General features: G+C 51.3%; 2 protein-coding genes across 6 annotated transcripts in view; one reads left to right on the plus strand and one right to left on the minus strand.

Annotated features, from left to right (window-relative positions):
- Positions 1-20,178, minus strand: part of LOC101948742 (zinc finger protein RFP-like) — a 1,201,957-nt gene that overhangs the window by 74,997 nt on the left and 1,106,782 nt on the right. The window lies entirely within an intron of this gene.
- Positions 2,455-19,645, plus strand: LOC101949898 (zinc finger protein 585A-like). 5 transcript variants are annotated; one of them, XM_065564506.1, is made up of 6 exons: positions 2,455-2,913; positions 8,952-9,173; positions 9,641-9,728; positions 10,239-10,365; positions 16,627-16,740; positions 17,031-19,645. In XM_065564506.1, exons 3-6 carry the CDS (start codon positions 9,705-9,707, stop codon positions 17,036-17,038), a joined length of 273 nt encoding a protein of 90 aa, XP_065420578.1. In that variant the 5' UTR covers positions 2,455-2,913; positions 8,952-9,173; positions 9,641-9,704; the 3' UTR covers positions 17,039-19,645. The 5 variants fall into 5 exon arrangements, with proteins under 5 accessions (XP_065420578.1, XP_065420577.1, XP_065420575.1 ...); XM_065564505.1 differs by lacking the exon at positions 2,455-2,913 and adding an exon at positions 4,165-4,438; XM_065564502.1 differs by lacking the exon at positions 2,455-2,913 and adding an exon at positions 4,178-4,438 and having other exon boundaries at positions 17,068-19,645.

The raw sequence follows: 20,178 nt of genomic DNA on the forward strand, positions 1-20,178 counted from the left end.
TTCCCAGGTGATGGTGGTAGCGGAGGGTCCTGAATGCTGGAGACAGGCAGAGCCCCCAGCACGATCAGTCAGGAGAAGATGGAGTTCCAGTGGAACTGATGCCTAGTTTGGATCTAAGCATCAGAACCCTGACTGGAGGGTGAGTAGGGATTTTTGTAGGGAAAATACAGTGGTTCAAGGGAGAACAATAGATTTGTTTATAAAAACAACAAGGAGTCTGGTGGCACCTTAAAGACTAACAGATTTGTTTATAGGTAAGCTGATGACTCAAGGGTTTTCTTTAGACTAGACAATAGGAACTGATCACTCCTGGCTATGGGGGGTGTTTTCTTCCAGGGAGCTCACAATGCAACTAGGCTGCTTCAGTATTTGGATATCAATTAAGGATTCATTACTAGAATTGGTCTGATAACTGCTGAGCTGGGTGTGTGCAGACAGGTTCATTAGCATCTGGAGCAGAGATTCCCAGGATGCAGTGCTTCCCTGCTTTTTCTGATCCCAGAGTTCATTGCGGTTCTCTGTTCTCCATTCTGTATGTAAATTGCGATGTCTTCCTGTCCCATCTTTCATGCAGATGAGGCTAGGGGAGTTGTCTCTGCTCTCTATTCTGTATGCTAATGGAGATGTCGTAATCTTGTCACCCTTGTCAGGAGGGGTCTAGGTGTGTCTCCCAATGCCCTTCACTGCTCTCTGCAAGTTTGTTCCTCTGATGGGTTTTGGTTTAAGCAGAGGCTGGGGGCGTCTTTCATGAGTCAGGTTGGATACTGCACCCTGGTTCCCCAAGAACACAGAGGTGTCTGGTATTAAGGCAGGGCTGGGGCAGGGAAAGGTGGAGTCAGGGTGGGGACGGGGGGCGTGAGCACCCACCAGCACCAGAGAAAGTTAACGCCTATGTCCCACGGTGTCACTTACCACCGTGTCCCTGGCTTTCCATGCCTAAGAATCACAGTTTTGATGTCTATGATCCTAAGTCAGACCCTTGAGGGCTGGAGAAGGAAGTGTCACAAACCAGGAAGGGAATCCAAATGAATCTGAAGGTACATTTTGACCTTTCTGATCTTATAGCCCTCTTTACATCTATTGGTAAAATTGCTTCCAGTTTTTGTCTAGGCTAGTCCAGATCATTTGTAGATGGGAAGCTGGTTTGTTTTGGTTTATTATGATGACGCTAAAACTTTTGTAAGTAACACGACCAAATCATGAGGCGAGAAGTAAAGCAGGATTAGCCCCTTTGGAAGAAAATGAGTGCACTTATTTTCTGGATTTTGAGTCTTCAGATTCTCTGGGATTTCACGTTATGAATATGAACATGTTTTATAGCCCAGCCTGTGTGGTGGGTTTTTCTCTGTTCCCAAAGGCCATTTGGTCATATAATTTGATATTAGATTAGTTTTATAGCTCAGATTTATTGACGGCTTCATGAAACAAATGTCCATTTGCCAGAACAGTCCTTTTCAATTTAATTTTAACCTTTTTCTACTCCTTGTGAATTGATTTGTTTCTTTGAACAGTGACAGTCGTCAATATCCATCAGCACAAACACTGAGGGTGCGAGCTAGATTCACACTCCCAGGGCCAGACACTGAAATGGGGAAGGAAGTTACAGCCTGAACCCTGCAGTGATGTGAGACACGGTCAGGAGTGGGAGATGGGTGGGGAACAGAGCTGGGAAACGTCTGGGTTTGCGCCTCAGAGCCAGGCAACTGAGGTTGAGACCTGTGAACTTGCTGCACCAGAGCCAGAAAGAGACAGGAATTATCCTGCGAGTATTGGGTCGAGTGTTGAGTATGAAAAAACCCCTACATAAATAAATTACGATTTGGGCATGGATATGTGCATATTTATTTGTTATTCCTAAAGTTAATTAAGTATTTTAGACCAAATTGTCAGAGTGGCCACCAGCAGGAGTTGGGGGCCATGCTGTGAGGCCACCAAAACATTTGTTGTGAGAACCCCTGCACTAGAGAGCTTACAGTGGCGCGGCTGCATCAGTAGCCATGGCCTAAGAGTGCTATCTAATATCTTGATTTCTTTTTGGCCTAGCAAAATGAGGCCCTGCACTTAACTCGGTGGCACTGGTCTGTTTTGACGGCTGCATCTGATCAATTCCAACATTTCAGGGAATTTTTCTAGGCGGCCATCAGGGGAAGGTGGATGATTTTGGTGAAAATCGGAAAATGATGAGGGGGAAATAGGGGACAATCCTGAGTGGGCAGAGCTCCAGTCCCTGACCCAGAGCAATGGGGAGCTTTTCTGCTGACATCCAGGTGCCCGATGGGGAGCTGAGGTCAGTGCCCACGCGGGGGAGCCAGCTGGGACATGGGCAGAGGGGATCCCAGGGAGGGGGAAGACATGGGATTTAAATAGAGCCCAGGGGTGGGTTCATCTGGACCTACAGGCAACCAGAGGAACCCAGTGGCAAACCTCTGATAGCTCCATGACCCGAGCGAGGGAAGCAGAGCTGGGAGCTCCGGCCCAGGGCTGGTAGCCAGTGAGTGTGGTGTGGAGAGAAGAGACCAGCTCTGCCCAACTGCTCCCTGGGCCAGCCTGTTACCAGAGCGAATCACACACAGAGTGTCCCGGCTCCTGTCACCCCTGGAGTCTCTGCAACAACCCGAGTCTCCCTAGAAACCCCCCTCTCCCCCCTCCCCGGGGTCTGCACGTCTCCCTTCTGTCCCCCCATTGATCCTCTGGCTTCTATGCAGGAGGTCTACATAGGACTGGGAGAAGCTGGCCGAGCCCAGGGGAGGTGGGGCCCGCAGGGGGCAGGGGGCTGCAGCGCGATGGGTTTATCGCTAAGACCCAGGAGCAGCTGGGTGGGAGGATCGTTGGGGGTCAGTCCCCGGCAGCAGGAAGTGACTCGCAGCCGCCGCGGTGATTCTGGCTCCCAGGGGGGCCCCGCTCGGAGGGAAGGTGAGAGAGACCCGCCCCCACCCCCCGGGCACCCCCGGGCTGCAGGGGGAGGTTTGGCCCCAGGCTGCTCCCAGCGGAGCTGGCTGCGATTCCCGCCCTGGGCCCGGGAAAGCTGCCGCCAGCTCCCGGTGTGTGCGGGGCGGGGGGAGCCAGCCCGGGCATTGCTGGGGCTGGGACAGCGACACGTGGGGGCAGCCGGGAGGGGGCTGCAGGGCGGGGGGGGTAAATAAGGGGGCTCGAGGGTCGAACAGGGATGTGTGAGGGGGCAGGAGGCAGGTTAAAGGGGATCCAGGAGCAGGAAGGGGGCAGTGGGTGCACTGAAGGGAGGATGGGGCCATGCAGGGGAATGGGGGGGGGATTATGGGGCTGAGGGGAACGAGTCTGGAATAGAGGGAAGATGTGTGGGGGGGGGATCAGTGCGAGGGAAAGGGTGTGTGGGGAGGGGAGGCTGGAGGGAGAATGTGAGAGCAAGAGGAGACCGGCTGGGTGGAGAAGGGAGAGACACAAGGCAGCTCCCCCGCCCCATGGGGTAGGAGAGGGGAAGGGGCTGCCCCTCCCAGCAGCCATCTGGGAATTTTTTTCCTGAACTGGTCAAACAAGTATTGGGGGGTGGCTGGGCAGGGATCTAACCCCTCACCGCTCAGAAGTCTGGGTGACCAGATGTCCTGATTTTATAGGGACAGTCCCGATTTTTGGGTCTTTTTCTTGTATAGGCGCCTATTACCCCCCACCCCCTGTCCCGATTTTTTACATTTGCTATCTGGTCACCCTACCTACCTGCACTTCCTGCAGCGCTTGTCCCGGTTCCCGTGGCGGACGGCTCCATTGAGAGGGACGCAATTCAGTCGGGCGCGGTGTACGAACTGCCAGTCGGTGAATCCGGTGAAGTTGCCCGCGGGGAGAAAGTGGTTGCTGGAGTCCCACTTGCTGGTCACCTCAAAGGCCTTACCCTGGTCCGGCTTTTTCTTACTACAAAGCAAATATCCACAGGCAACCCCCCCACTCCCAATGTATTATTTGGTTGGTTTGTTTTTCATGACAGACTCATGATTTGGGGGCTCTGAATCTTGAGTGTTCGGAGCTGCCCAGGGCCCTGGTCTGATTTTCATGCAGGATTCAGATCTTAGCCACATCGGTGTCAGACCGGAGTCACTGCGACCCAGCAGCAGGAGGGAGGGGAGGGGGAAGGGCTGAGATCCAGCAAGCTAACCGCTCCTGGGAGCAGGAGAGGCGGGGCCGGGCCTTGGGGAAGGGGGGGGGAATGGTGCCGTGGGGGCCCAGGAGCCATCAACTGTTTGGTGGGGCGGGGAATCATTGCAGAGCCACCAATCAAGGACGTTTTTCCGGCTCTGAGTTGCTGATCAGTGTGGCCAGTGTCGTGGGCAGTGCCATTTCGGTGATTTTTGGCCATCAGCCAATCAGCGAGGGGAACTCTGCTCCTGGAGCAGGGGCTGAGCGACCCCACAGGTGCAGCCCCACCTCCTTCTCCTGGGCAGCAGGCTGCTTTCTGTGGTGCTAGTGCAGGGTGAGTGTATTTCAAAGGGGGTCTTGGGGTGAGGGTGGCTGGCAGGGGATTGAAACCCCTTCCCAGGGGGCTGTACTGAGAGCTGGCACCTGGCTGCTGGCGGGGTGGCCGTCTGCATGGTGGGGGGCACCAGCTGCCACCCAGCTCTCTGCATTTGGCAGGGGGCTTAGCCGGAGGCATCTCCAAAAACATCCCCTGCACCCCCGCAGCACAGAGAGACTGAGAGTACCAGCCCCTGCTGGGCAGCTGGACCAGGATGGGCATGGTGGACGAGGGGGGGGGCATCTCCAGGTCTCCCCTGCTTGCCCTCCCTGCCCAGGCAGGGACGCCTGCCTCTCAGAGACAGTGGCCATGTCCATGTAGTCAAGTATCAGAGGGGTAGCCGTGTTAGTCTGAAACTGTAAAAAGCAACAGAGGGTCCTGTGGCACCTTTAAGACTAACAGAAGTATTGGGAGCATAAGCTTTCGTGGGTAAGTAACCTGTCCCAGGATACTTGCATCTGAAGAAATGAGGTTCTTACCCACGAAAGCTTATGCTCCCAATACTTCTGTTAGTCTCAAAGGTGCCACTGGACCCTCTGTTGCTTTTTACATGTCCATGTAGTGCGCTTGGTCCCCCTCCCTGGCATCTGGGTGACTGCCTCTTAGGGAGGTGGAAGGGAAGAGGCAGTGGGGAATTGGGATGGGATGGGGTGGGGGGGTAGGAAAGGGAAACTGAGGCCATCGGGGAAACTGTCCTAGCAGTGCAATCTGTGCCTTGGGGTGTGGATGGAATTGTCTCCCAAGGGAAGGGCTAGTGATCATGTTGCAGGGGGAGGGGGGGGAGGCATTGTTGAGTCCCGGGGGTTGAGTAATTCTCTGGTGATGGGCATTGAATTGCTAATTGTCATTCACTTGCCGCACAGTGGCTGGTGATGGTTGTTTAACATCCACCCAGCCATTTGGTCAAGTGCCTTCTTGTTTCTGGGGAGTTGCCTTCTGGGCTACTCCCAGATTTGCAGCATATTTCATTCCCACCATACAGCACAATCTCATCACTTTCTACACTTTAATAATATACATATTTTGAGAGAACACTGGGTTTCAGCAAATGGTAACCTGTCCCAGGCGACGTTACATGGCAGGCTTTATATGCAATATAAAGAATATATACAAATGATGAAGATGGGGCTTGCAGTGCACAGCACGCTGCTCCCCCGAGGTATAGAGCAGTCGCTCTCAAACTTTTGTACTGGTGGCCCCTTTCACACATCAAGCCTCTGAGTGTGACCCCCCCCCCTTATAAATTAAAAACACATATATATATTTAACACCATTATAAATGCTGGAGGCATTTGGGGTGGAGGTTGACAGCTTGTGACCGCCCAAGTAATAACCTCGTGACCCCCTGAGGGGTCATGACCCCCAGTCTGACGACCCCTGGTATAGAATGTCACAGCTGGAAACTCCAAGGCTTGGGACTTTTAAAAGGAGACTAGACAAAACATACAGTAAGATCAGCCCTGCATTGGCAGGGAGATGGACTGAGCCAGGATGATCACAGAGGGCTTTTCCCCCTGTAACTTCTATAATTCCATCCCACTCCCCTGGGAGTACAAATTCTGGCACTAAAGACCCGGTGGCTGGATCCCATATTGCCTTGCACTGGGATTGGGGATTAGTGCCTTGACGTGCAACTCCTCCTCTTGGGCCAGTGTCGATCCTGCTGTTATTTGCAGGTGCCCTTGTGTTTAGCTGAACCCTTGGACTCAGTCCCTGAGTGTCTCCCCACTAAACTGAGAACTAAACTGACACGACTGTCCTGCTGCGTGGATCCCAGCAGACGTGTCCTGTGAATTTTTGGCGTTGCACGTGTGGCTGTATTTATCTCATTGTGCTGGTGGTGCTACTTCCATGGTGGGATGATGACCTTATGCTAAGATGAATCCTGAAAATAGTGTCCTGGTGGGATGGTGGTCACTCCGGGCTGTTCATGTGAATCTTGCATTTTTGTATGCTGTGTTGGTGTAGCCCTGTTGTTCCCAGGAAATTAGAGCGACAAAAGGTGAGTGAGGTCATAGCTTTTATTGGAGCAACTTTTGTTGGTGAGAGAGAGAGAGAGACACGCTTTGAAGCTGTCACAGTTTCTTCTTCCTGAAGAAGAGTTCAGTGAAAGTTCCAAAGCGTGTCTCTCTCAGCAACGGAAGCTGGTCCAATAACAGATATTACCTCACCCACCTTTTTTCGCTGTGTATAAATATGCTGAAAATAGCCTCCCCCCAAACTGGCAGAGGTGCTCGGAGGAGGGGGCGGAGAGGAGCGAGCAGTGGGTGGGGGGGGGAGCAGAGTGGGGGTGGGGCCTAGGGAGGGCACCCACCAGCAAAACCAAAAGTCAGCACCTATGCCTCCAGCCCCCTGCTGTGAGTACCCCACGACCTGAGCCCACACACCCAGCCCCCTGCCCTGACTCCTGCACCCTCACACATACCCAGCCCCCCATGCCCTGACTCCTGCACCCCCACACATACCCAGCCTCCCCATGCCCTGACTCCTGCACCCCACACATACCCAGCCCCCCATGCCCTGACTCCTGCACCCCCTCACATACCCAGCCCCCCATGCCCTGACTCCTGCACCCCCACACATACCCAGCCTCCCCATGCCCTGACTCCTGCACCCCCTCACATACCCAGCCCCCCATGCCCTGACTCCTGCACCCCCACACATACCCAGCCTCCCCATGCCCTGACTCCTGCACCCCCACACATACCCAGCCCCCCATGCCCTGACTCCTGCACCCCACACATACCCAGCTTCCCCATGCCCTGACTCCTGCACCCCCACACATACCCAGCCCCCCATGCCCTGACTCCTGCACCCCCACACATACCCAGCCCCCCATGCCCTGACTCCTGCACCCCCTCACATACCCAGCCCCCCATGCCCTGACTCCTGCACCCCCACACATACCCAGCTTCCCCATGCCCTGACTCCTGCACCCCCTCACATACCCAGCCCCCCATGCCCTGACTCCTGCACCCCCACACATACCCAGCCTCCCCATGCCCTGACTCCTGCACCCCACACATACCCAGCTTCCCCATGCCCTGACTCCTGCACCCCCTCACATACCCAGCCCCCCATGCCCTGACTCCTGCACCCCCACACATACCCAGCCTCCCCATGCCCTGACTCCTGCACCCCCACACATACCCAGCCTCCCCATGCCCTGACTCCTGCACCCCCACACATACCCAGCCTCCCCATGCCCTGACTCCTGCACCCTCACACATACCCAGCCCCCCATGCCCTGACTCCTGCACCCCCACACATACCCAGCCTCCCCATGCCCTGACTCCTGCACCCCCACACATACCCAGCTTCCCCATGCCCTGACTCCTGCACCCCACACATACCCAGCTTCCCCATGCCCTGACTCCTGCACCCCCACACATACCCAGCCTCCCCATGCCCTGACTCCTGCACCCCCACACATACCCAGCTTCCCCATGCCCTGACTCCTGCACCCCTCCCCACATTCCCACCCCCACCCTGAGCACCAAATGGGAGCTCCTGCACCCCTCACACCAAACAGGAGCTGCCCAGGTAAGCACGCCACATCCCCAACCCTGAGCCCCCTCCCTCACTAACTCTAAATCCACTACTGGCTATCAGGTCACTTGGGCTGGGGATACTGGGTCAGCTGACCCCCACAGTCTCCAACCTACCTGGGCAGTACAGCAGACATGGCCCTGCCCACTAGCTCCTCCCCACTCCCCAGCCCACCCACTACTTGCTTCCCACCGCTTAAGGCTTAGCCCTCTCCCTTTTAAAAATGATTGCTTGCCCCTTCTCCCCCGTTTCCCCCGGCTTTTCTGGCAGCCACTGCAAATGCTGACCGTAATGACCATGCGTAGTTTGCAACCGGTCTTTCCAAATGTCTTTGTTGCACTGGACATTTACCTGACACTACCAGTCTCGAACTGCAGTGGTGAAAGGTCTTTTTCACGTTTGAAAAAAGGATAAAAAGTGCTTTACGTGCGACAATGGTTCAAGAAAGGCTTAACCGTCTTACTCTGTTATCCATTGAATCTGAGATGGTAAATTCTATAGACGTCTCTCGATTAATTGACATGTTTGCATTTTATTTACAGCATCATTCTTCACACTAGTCTTGCTTCAGCTAAGTAATTTGTAGTTACATAGCCAGCATTAATGTGAGTAACTTACTCAACCAAACCACTTCGTGTAGCTGTTGTTAATAAAAGCCCTGCAGCCATGTGCTCAATTTCTGTGTTGATCTCCTGTCTTTTACAATCATTCCCCCGGGGGGGGGGGCACAAAAAGTTAATCCGGCCCTGACTGCTGGCTCTGGCAGGGGGGGGAATGCGGATGGGCCAATGGGATCAGCCTCTGCCTGCCCGTCCCTGGGGGCTGCCGGGGGAGTCCAGGGCAGCTCATTCATCAGGTGTTACCACCAGAAGGCTCCGGTTATTGCTGAGGAGGAGGCGGGTGTGTGTCTCTCTCTGCTCAGGATACAGCTCTGGAGTTGAGCTCCGTGGACCAGAAGCTGCTGCCTCCTCCATTTTGACCTGGGAACCCAAACTGAGAAGCTGCTTCTTACCCAGCAGAGGAGAGACCTTTGTTAAAGCCCCTCGGTGCCCAGCTCGGGTGGGGACTTTCTCCGGTGCCTGGAACCTGCCCCTGGGGCAGCCCCGGGCTCTGCGGACACCAGCTCCTGAACTGGAGCCCGCAGGTGAGGAGAGAGACTTGGGGCAAAGGGCTGGGGCAGGTGTAGTATGAGAAACTGCTATCTGTAGGAATTTGCTACATGTAGCAGAGAAGTCCTACTTTGCTAGAAACTGCTCTCGGATGTAGCTAATTCCTACATAGAGCAGTTTCTTACACCAGACGGTGTGTGAAACTATCTGTAGAAATGTGCTACTTTTCACCTTTCCGGTCTTCTGGTACTGTACAGAGGTAGCAAATTGTCACCAGTAGCAGTTACTCATACCTAAGGTTGTTCTTATTTGCTGACTTGTCCTAATTTGCTAAAACTTGACAGTGGCGTGGGATGGAAGCATAAAGTCTTCGGTTTCCAAACGACCCTGCCTGGTGTGTACGGAGATGCTGTTACTGGGAGGGTCTGAAGAGCCGGGGGAGGGAATGGGGGTGGGAAATGGACTCCAGTCCCTTCTGTAACCACCCCTCTCGCCCCGACAGGCTGAAGAATCACATCCAGATTTCGCTCCAGATCGTCCCGTCTTCCAGGAGACGGAGAAGGGAAATGGCTGTGATGGAGCCAGCTCAGGTAGGGGATTTTCAGGGAGCTGCTGGGCGGCTGGAGGGAGCATCAGGGAGGAAACGGGGTGTGATAAACCTGCTGATTTTCTGAATAGGCCCATTGGCAGGGGGGGGACTTTCCCCGTTTATGAAACAGGGCTTGGAACATTTTCCAGGCTCCCAGTGCTGAAGCCTGAACCCACTGGCCAGAGGCTGCTGTGAAATACGAGGGGAAGCTGTTGGGATTCCTGTCCCTGTCTCCAGCTCAGAGCTTGGCTTCCCATATCAGCCTGTGGCTGGCAGGTGTGTGGTAAATAAGAAGACCCTGCCCTGCTCCATCTGCTGGGAGGGGCACGGACAAGGAGCTCTCACCTTCTCCCCACCCCCTGAAGCCACGTGGCTGCTGCAGGGTGGGGAAAGGATTCTGCTTCTCTGGTCCTCCCAGAGCTGCTTTTTTTTCCCCTGCTTCCTTTCCCTGTAACTAGCGGGATTGTGGCTGGGGCAGCAGGTGCTGAGTTGGGGACTCTTCGTGTTTCAGATGCCGGTGACCTTCGAGGAGGTGGCTGTGTATTTCACCCAAGGGCAGGGGGCTCTGCTGGACCCCGCTCAGAGAGCCCTCTACAGGGACGTAATGCAGGAGAATTACAAGACAGTGACCTCGTTGGGTAAGCGATTCCTGTCCCCTCAATTATTAGAAAGTGTAGGGCCTGCATTTCTGACTCTGGTTACGTCAGTGTTTTCCCCAGGAATTGAAATTAGGGGGAGTGTTCGGATTTACGGGGGGTGAGGAGTCCAGGGCCAATGAGGGGTGAGACCGTGAGGGTGAAGGTGGGCTGTATGGCACCATAGTTAAAACTGAACAATGTTTCATGACCATTTTATTAGGTTTAATTCGTGTTTTACAATCATCACAAATTAAAGTTGGCTACTCAAGCCTTCTGTGAAGCACTGTATCTACATCCTTCTTGGTTTCTTGTTATAATTTTGCACAACTCTGTTAATGAACTTCTTGAATGCAATGTGTTCATCTTCGGTGGCTTCTCGTGTGTCCGGTACTTCCATTCCTTCAATTGATATGCTCATTAGTTCATTCACATGATCAGACAGAAGGCGACGTCTTTCAGAACACAAAATTCTATTCAGTGATGAAAAAGAACGTTCAGCTGCAGCTGTTGTGACTGGGAGTAGCAAGAGATGAATTCCTCCTTCTTTCATCCCAGGAAACATAGCATAAAGATCGGGTCGAGCCACTAGCGATGATAAAAAAGAAGTTGAAGTCAAATCTTTATTCATTTGTTGTATAATATTCCACTCTGTGTTCAAATTCTCTATTCTGTCCTGAGCACGTGGCAGCCCCATTGCTGGTAGTGCCTCACTCAACTCATCTGTCGGTGTTTTATAGCAGTGGTCGCCAAACTTTTTTGATCGCGCACCCCTATCAGTAAAAAAACGTTGAGCATGCACCCCCTGCCGCGCCGGCTCTACCATTTTTGCCGAAGTGCAAAAAAAAAAAAAAGCTGCTCGGACGAAGGTCCTCGTGCCGCGCACCCCCAAGGATCCTCTTACGCGCCCCACTTTGGAGACCATTGTTTTATAGGACAGGGATCTGTAAAAGCTACGTAGAATCTAGAAGTCGCTGTTGTAGATTTTTAAGAATCAAGTCTGTGTATTTTTTCAGTTGTCTTAAACACTTCTTGTCCTCTTCACTTAAGGATTCAATATAAATGCCTTCATTAGTCAACTTCTGGACTGAAGTCTTTGCTTCTTCCAGTACTTTTTCAACGGATCGCTCTCGGATTGATCCACATATAGCTTCTATTGCTGGACAAAGATCTACTACTGTTGTAGCAGATGCCTGGATGGCATTGTGTAATGACCCAAGTGGTTTCAACAGTAGACTTACAAGAGAGCGAATGGCCATAGTCTTCTCTGAACGTAGTAGCAAAAGCAATCCACCAGCCTCACTACTAGGGTTACCATCCGTCCGTATTTCCCCGGACATGTCCGGCTTTTGCGTCTCTAAATAGCCGTCCGGGAAGAATTGGTAACAAGGTTAAAATGTCCGGGGTTTTTTTCTCCCTCGCCTTCCTCCCTCCCTTCCATGCAGAGTGTGGCTGCTGATTGGGCGGCTAGGCCGATTGACCCACTCCCATTGGCCTCCAGCAGCCAGAGCCCTCCCCTGCTCCCCCCTCCCTCTCTCTGTAGTCCTCTGTAACACACAAACCGACCCACGTGGAGCCAGAATGGTAAGAGGAGTGGGGGGGCAGTCAGGGAGTGGGGGAGTGTTGGATGGGTCCCCAGCCTCCACCTGCCACCCCCCCTCCGTGCATCCCCCCCTCGGTGGGTCCCCCATTCCTGTCTGCCTGCTGGCTCTGGCAGTACATGCAGACAACTGCTGTCTGCTGCCCCTGGGTCCTAGTGCCCCCATCCACTAATGGGAAGACAGGCTGCCCTTACCCTGCCCTTCCACCCTAGCCCTGAGCCTCTCCAACACCCCAAACCCCCCAGCCTTCATCCCCACACACCCTAATCCTCTGCTCCATCCCTGAGCCCCCTCCTGCATCATGAACCCCTCATCCCCAGACCCACAGCCCTCACCCCTGCATCCCCTCCTATCCCCAAACTCCCTCCCAATCCCCCTCCCTCTTCCCACACACCCCCTCCTGCCCTCAAACTTCCTCCTAAAGCCTGCACCCCCTCCCTTTGCACCGCCTCTCACCCCCAAACTCCATCCCAGAGCCTGCACCCCTCACCCCCTCCTGCACACCCACCCCCTGCCCCAGCCCGGAGCCTGCACCCAGCACCCAAACTCTATCCCAGGACCTGCACCCCAGACCTCCTCCCCCCACCCAACCCCCCTCCCAGAGCCTTAGGCAGGTGGGGTGGGGGGTTCTGGGCACCACCAAAATTTCTACAACCCTGCCACCCATGCGAGTGGATAAGGGTCAGGGCAGTCAGGGGACAGGTAGGGTCCTGGGGGGGGGCAGTTAGGGTAGGGGGTTCTCAGCAGGGGACAGTCAGGGGACAAGAAGCAGGGGGGGTTGGGGTTCTGAGGGGAGCAGTCAGGGGGTGGGAAGTGGGAGGGAGTGGATGGGGCGGGGCTAGGGCGGGGCTTTCCCCCCCCCCCCCAGTGTCCTCTTTTTTGTTTGTGGAAATATGGTAACCCTACTCACTACGTAGATCCATCCCAGCTTGGTAGATACTTTCCAAAGCCAGTAATAACGGCTGGAGTAATTTTAAGACAACAGCCAAGGAGAAAGCCAGCGGGTTTTCCCAGGTTGGACTAATTTGAACTTCAGCCCAAGTGTATCTTTTATATTTTCCAAGATATTCAGTCTTTTTGGACTCTTGCTGAAAAAAGAATATAATGAAGACATTAAATTTATAGCTTTTTAAATGTCTTTTGAAGAGTCTGCAGCTCATACTAGTGCTAGTTGGAGTAGATGGCCTCTGCAGTGTGTATAGGAGAGATTAGGGTTACACTTTTCTCTAAGCAAAGCTTCTACTCCACCATGTCTTCCAGAGAAGTTTGCAGCTCCATCAAATGCGCAAGCAGCCATCTGTTTGGGGTCCAGTTGACAAGCATTTAACTCTTCTAAGATGTGGGTTGTCACAGATGCAGCCGATGTGTCTTCTATAACTTGAACATCTAGAAATGCATCTACTGGCCTACCCCTGACATCAAGATAACGTAAACAATGACTTAATACTTGATGCCCATTTGCATCGGTGCCTTCATCAGCCATGTATGCAACTTTTTTGAATGTGGTGAGAGAGTTCTTCACTTTTTCAACTGTTGAGTCTTTCACTGTTGCACCTCATGCGTCTAGCTACTCAGTTGTGGGAAGGGGGAGGGGAGTGTGGGGCATTCTGAGTCCTGTTCCAATGCCCCGTGATGCATCGCTTCGCATCCCAGCAATCCCTGTGCTTCCATCCACATTTGTCACCATCTTTCAACGTTTTTTGTACTGCGCGCTCTGTCTTCCCTTTCGGTCTGTGGGAATGGATCCTGAAACGCTGAGGAATATGCTGATGGGTCTCGCCAGCACGTCACGTTTGGCAGTCAAGTTACTCCTTAAGCTACAAACTGACAGTGAGGAGTCCAACGATGATGTCGACTCGTGTAACGGATATGACACAAGATTGCTTGTGGCATTCACAGACATGCTCAGCACCGTGGAACACCGCTTTTGGGCTCAGGAAACAAGCACCGAGTGGTGGGATCACATCGTCATGGAAGTCTGGGATGACGAGCAGTGGCTGCAGAACTTTCGGATGAGAAAAGCCACTTTCATGGGACTGTGTGTGGAGCTCGCCCCCACCCTGTGGCGCAAGGACACGAGATTGAGAGCTGCCCTGCCGGTGGAGAACCGGGTGGCTATTGCAATCTGGAAGCTGGCAACTCCAGACAGCTACCGATTGGTCGCTAACCAGTTTGGAGTGGGAAAGTCGACTGTTGGAATCATGTCGATGCAAGTTTGCAGGGCCATTAATCGCATCCTGCTCAGAAGAACCATGACTCTGGGTAACATGCATGACATTGTGGCTGGCTTTGCACAAATGGGTTTCCCTAATTGCAGAGGGGCGATAGATGGGACGCATTTTCCTATTCTGAGACCACCCCACCTAGGATCCGAGTACGTTAATCGAAGGGGTATTTCTCTATGGTTCTCCAGGCGCTTGTGGATCACCGTGGGCGTTTCATTGACATTAACACAGGCTGGCCCGGAAAGGTGCATGATGCACACATCTTTCGAAACGCTGGCCTGTTAAGGAAGCTGCAAACTGGGACTTTTTTCCCAGAGCGGACGACCACCGTAGGGGAAGTCAAAATGCCCATTGTGATCCTTGGAAACCCTGCTTACACTTTAATGCCGTGGCTCATGAAACCCTACACAGGAAGCCTTGACAGCAGCAAGGAACGGTTCAACAACAGGCTGAGTTGGTGCAGAATGACTGTGCAGTGTGCTTTTGGCCGTTTAAAGGGCCGCTGGCGATCTCTGTATGGGAAGCTGGACCTGGCCGATGACAACATCCCTGCAGTTATATCCGCGTGCTGTGCCCTCCATAACATTTGTGAAGGGAAGGGTGAAAGATTCACTCGGACATGGACCTCGGAAGTTCAATACCTGCAGGCGCAATTTGAACAGCCAGAGAGCAGGGCTATTAGAGGGTCCCAACGTGGGGCTGCAAGGATTAAGGATGCCTTGAGGGAGCAATTTGAGGCTGAAAGCCACCAGTAATGTTTGGTGCCCTGCACGGGAGTGAAGTGCAGTGGTTCCAATGTTAGTAGGAATCTGTGCTTGCTACACTGACTTGCAGAGCCTGTTGCTTTCCTGGGCTAAGGTATCTTTTACTCAATGCAATAATAAAGCATGTTTTCAAAGCCAAAAAATCCAGTTATTTAAAAGAAAATTCATGTATTGAAAAGAAACACAACTGCTTGGGAAATAGGGCAAGGGGTTGGGGTGGGGAACGATTCAATCACAGATTTGCGTATGTCCTGTTATCATACTCAGCCTTCCTGTCTGGAGTGCTGTGCAATGAGGGCTGCACTTCAGGCTGGCTAAAATGCCTGGTGAGGGGGTTGAGTGCAGTGGGTAAGGGTCGTAGTTTGCAGGGCTGGGTGGTGAAGATACAGGTGTTGGAGGCAGCTGGTGGCGATAAGAACCCGGATGTTGGGGAAAGTGGGTTGGAGGTGACATGGAGGCACAAGGGAAAGAGTTTTGGGACAAGGACTGCGGGTGCGGGGGGGGCGGGGAGCGCAGTAGTGCTAAATACAGCACAGGCTAAGTACAGTTCTACTGCCCTGTCCTCATACAATAAGCATAACACAATTTCATTACAAATCACTTGAATGCACAGGGGGTAACCCAACCCCAGCCAAAATCTATCACTTGGGCAACACAGCTCTGTTTGCTGGATACCTAGGTAGATTAGGTGTGAATGGAAATCCAATCTGGTCCTGAAACCTTTCCCCCAGCCCCAGCCCATCACTAGCTGTCAGGGACAGCTCATTTAAACTTTGCTTACAAATCATAATGTGAAATTATTCGGTTGGCCAACATCACCGAAATGAAAGCACTGACATTGTCATCAAAAACAACAGCTGTATAAGGAAGCTAGTCTATGTTCATACTTTTCACATCGATTATACTTTTCAGATACATGTATTTTATCATACACTGTATATGCTTTTAAAGTGTGTATTAATGTTTCAATTTCAAGTCAGTTTTCCAAACAATCACTACATTGGCAACACTGCATGTAACCAGTTCACAAAACTGGGGGAGAAAGGGGCTGTTGGGGAAATCCCAGGGAAGTGTACCCTCCCCCGCCCACCCCGAGGGAGATGTGGGGGAGAAATCCCTGGGTTATGTTCTTCCCTGGACAGTTAGATTAGAGAAGAACTTGTCCCATAATCCACAGTTGCAGTGTGAGAGAGACTTGCATCTATGTACCCTCTCCAATTGGATCGCAGTGTCAAAAGCTAATGGACGTGCTAAACCATTCCCACCCACCCCCACCGTTCAGTGGAGCAGAAGTCATGCATTGTTCTGTTTGTATTATTCCTCATTCACACACAGCATCTCTGTTCACCTCCCTCCTTGGGACTAGCTCCAGCCATGGGGAGGGCTCTGGGCTCTGCAGGTTTAGAAAGAGGCAGGGGTTTAACTCTAGAGCTGTGTGTTTGTCAGCAAGGCCCCCAGAGTGCACAGACCCTGCAAACTCCTATTGAGGGCGTAACAATTCCCCTCACCTTCCCAAATGTCTGCCTCTTCCAAGGGGACTCAGTGACTCTGTTCCCGTCCTCTTGGATTCCACATTCCTCCAGCACAGCACCGGGACATGGAATGTCCTTTGTGACAGACACTCTCTTAATCCTCCATGCACCCTGATCTGGTCTAATTTCACCCCCTGCGCAGGATTTCCCATTCCCAAACCTGAGCTGATCTCCCGCCTGGAACAAGGGGAAGAGCCATGGGTACCCGATCTCCAGGCCTGTGAGGAAAGAGAGATCCCGAGAGGCACCCACACAGGTGAGGACTGACAGAGAAACCATTTGGTGAATGAAGGAAAAAGTTGAGAATCCCCAAAAAGTGGTGTGAGCAAGGGCCCTCAGTTCTTCCTCATCTCAGCCAGGGCAGCACTGTAGTCAGCAGATATCGCTTACGGCTTTCCAGGCATCCTGTTAGCTGCAGGAGTTTCCTTCCCAACTTTCCTTCCCTGTGAGTGTTTGGGTGGGATGTGGAGGCAAAATCCAGTTGCTGATTCTTCACAAATTTAGTGTGTTCGGTTTTCCTTCTATGCTATTCCTCTTTCTCCCCAGCACAATGACTCTCATGTCTGGATTGTCTCTCTCCCAGCAGGCGCTGAGCGAGGGAGTGAGAACAAGGAGGGGAATCATCATGAGGAAGTTCCTGGGGAAGTGGATAAATCTATTATATGTGGGGGAGGACACAAGGATCCCACAGCCCAGCAGACAAATCTCAATGAAGAGAAACTCTATCAGTGCTTCGAAAGTGGGAAAGGATTCATTCTGAGATCACACCTTGTGACACATCAGAGAATCCACACAGGAGAGAAACCACATAAGTGCTTGAACTGTGGGAAAAGTTTCACACGGAGATCAGGCCTTGTTACACATCAGAGAGGCCACACAGGAGAGAGATCCCATAAGTGCTTGGCGTGTGGGAAAAGTTTCAGATACAGATCAGTTCTTGATTCACATCAGAGAATCCACACAGGAGAGAAACCCTATAAGTGCTTAGACTGTGGGAAAAGTTTCATACAGAGATCTACTCTTGTTTCACATCAGACAATCCATACAGGAGAGAGACCCCATAAATGCTTGAACTGTGGGAAAAGTTTCAAACGGAGATCAGGCCTTGTTAAACATCAGGCAATCCACACCGGAGAGAGACCCCATAAGTGCTTAGACTGTGGGAAAAGTTTCAGATACAGATCAGTTCTTGATTCACACCAGAGAATCCACACAGGAGAGAAACCCTATAAGTGCTTAGACTGTGGGAAAAGTTTCATACAGAGATCCACTCTTGTTTCACATCAGACAATCCATACAGGAGAGAAATCCCATAAATGCTTGAACTGTGGGAAAAGTTTCAAACGGAGATCAGGCCTTGTTAAACATGAGGCAATCCACACAGGAGAGAGACCGCATAAGTGCTTAGACTGTGGGAAAAGTTTCAGACACAGATCGTTCCTTACGAGGCATCAGAGAATCCACACAGGAGAGAGACCCCATAAGTGCTTGGACTGTGGGAAAAGTTTTATAGAGCGATCAGACCTCATTAAACATGGGAGAAACCACACGGGAGAGAAACCCCATAAGTGCTTGGACTGTGGGAAAAGTTTCATAGAGAGATCTGCTCTTCTTTCACATCAGACAATCCATACAGGAGAGAGACCTTATAAATGCCTCAACTGCGGGAATGGTTTCCGTTGGAAGTCAGTCCTTATAATACATCAGAGAATCCACACAGGAGAGAAACCCCATAAGTGCTTAGACTGTGGGAAAAGTTTCACACAGAAATCAGTCCTTGTTAAACATGGGAGAATCCACACGGGAGAGAAATCCCATAAGTGCTTGGACTGTGGGAAAAGTTTCATAGAGAGATCTGCTCTTGTTTCACATCAGACAATCCATACAGGAGAGAGACCCCATAAGTGCTTGAACTGTGGGAAAAGTTTCCGTTGGAAGTCAGTCCTTATAACACATCAGGCAATCCATACAGGAGAAAGACCCCATAAGTGCTTGGACTGTGGGAAAAGTTTCAGGTGGCAGTCAGGCCTTATTAAACATCAGAGAATCCATACAGGAGAGAGACCCCATAAGTGCTTGGACTGTGGAAAAAGTTTCAGGTGGCAGTCAGACCTTGTTATACATCAGAGAATCCATACAGGAGAGAGACCCCATAAGTGCTTGGACTGTGGGAAAAGTTTCAGGTGGCAGTCAGGCCTTGTTATACATCAGAGAATCCATACAGGAGAGAGACCCCATAAGTGCTTGGACTGTGGGGAAAGTTTCAGGTGGCAGTCAGGCCTTGTTAAACATCAGAGAATCCATACAGGAGAGAGACCCCATAAGTGCTTGGACTATGGGAAGTTTCACACAGAGATCACACCTCATTAAACATGGGAGACTCCACACAGCATCTAAACTTCTGTGACCCATGGCCAGAAAGGGGGAAGCAACTTGCAGGCTAATTGATCCAGATTCAACCTTTAGAGACATGCTTCATAAGTGTGTAAATGGTATTTAGGGCCATTCCATGTTGTATAGGCTTCAGCTTTGAAATGTAAACTTGTATTCCTAAAGAATTGGAGGAAGTCGTCTTTGTTTACCTATATCTTGTTAGAGGTTAACAATGTAACCAAACGGTTCCTCTCTAGGGCTGTATTCTCTTAATTTGGAGATCAAACAGAAATATTAACATTTAGATAAAACTTGGGTGTAATAATGTCATTGTCTGCGTGTCTCTTTAAAGTTTGTGGGAAACAGTCTATGAACTCCTTACTGGATAATCACCTTATGTTAATCCATGTCGTTAATTGCCGGTGATGTTTAGGAAATACAAGGTTACTTCAAAAGCCTATTGTTCACCGAGAGGCTGCAAAAATCTGTATTAAAAACTCTTGGGACCTGATCCTTTTCTCTCAGATCTTCTTACGTTTTATTCGGGGGGAGTTTGAGTCGTAAGACTGAGATCTCCAGTCTCCTCTGGACTGCCCTGATATCGAACATTTGGACATTAGACTAGAACCTGATTAAATGATTCTAAAAAGGACTCCTCAATTCAATTCTAAAGCACCATCTCTGCGGTGAAACTGACCTAAGCACTCTATTAATGTCTGTATGTATAATGATCTTTTAACCAATACTCTCTCTTTTCTGCTTTTAATAAATTTGACTTTAGTTAATAAGAATTGGCTGTAAGCGTGTATTTGGGTAAGAACCGAAGTATTCATTAAGTTCTTGGGTAATGTATCCAATCCTTTGGGATTGGTAGAACTTTTTAGATGATGAACAAGATTTTCAGTAATCCTCATTATATTTAACGGGGCTGTCTGGGAGGGAGCCCAAGGCTGGGTTGCTTTAAGGCAGGCAGTGCGGGGGCCAAATCTGACAGCCAGATGCTTTTGAATGGAGCCCTGAAATTTTTTTATTTATCTATTATCATCATTGCTGTTGGGTTTTTTATTATAATTTTCTCTGGACCTTGTCTATACCTTGACAAAGAAATTTTGACCTTGACCAAAATAGACTTGACTACCTGTGCTTTAATAGAACTGTGTTTTGGCTTCTGGGTAACCAGTAAGATGGGCATAGAAGGTGTTTTGTTGCTGGCTTGGTGAATCTAAGTATTGGAATATCCACCAGCTTGGGGGATTGTCTGCCCCATTCTTTGCAGTTTGTCCTAACTGATCAAGTTCAGCGCTGGGTTCTGGGGAGGACA

This window comes from Chrysemys picta, chromosome 12, assembly GCF_011386835.1.
Source record: "Chrysemys picta bellii isolate R12L10 chromosome 12, ASM1138683v2, whole genome shotgun sequence".
Lineage (NCBI taxonomy): Eukaryota > Metazoa > Chordata > Testudines > Emydidae > Chrysemys > Chrysemys picta.

Excerpts from the sequence above, each read along its gene's own strand:
- LOC101949898 (XM_065564503.1), top strand. The coding sequence starts at position 9,705 with ATGGCTGTGATGGAGCCAGCTCAG. Across the intron at positions 9,729-10,238 it reads CTGTGATGGAGCCAGCTCAG|ATGCCGGTGACCTTCGAGGA; the intron begins GTAGGGGATTTT and ends TTCGTGTTTCAG. Across the intron at positions 16,741-17,067 it reads CCCGAGAGGCACCCACACAG|CAGGCGCTGAGCGAGGGAGT; the intron begins GTGAGGACTGAC and ends TCTCTCTCCCAG.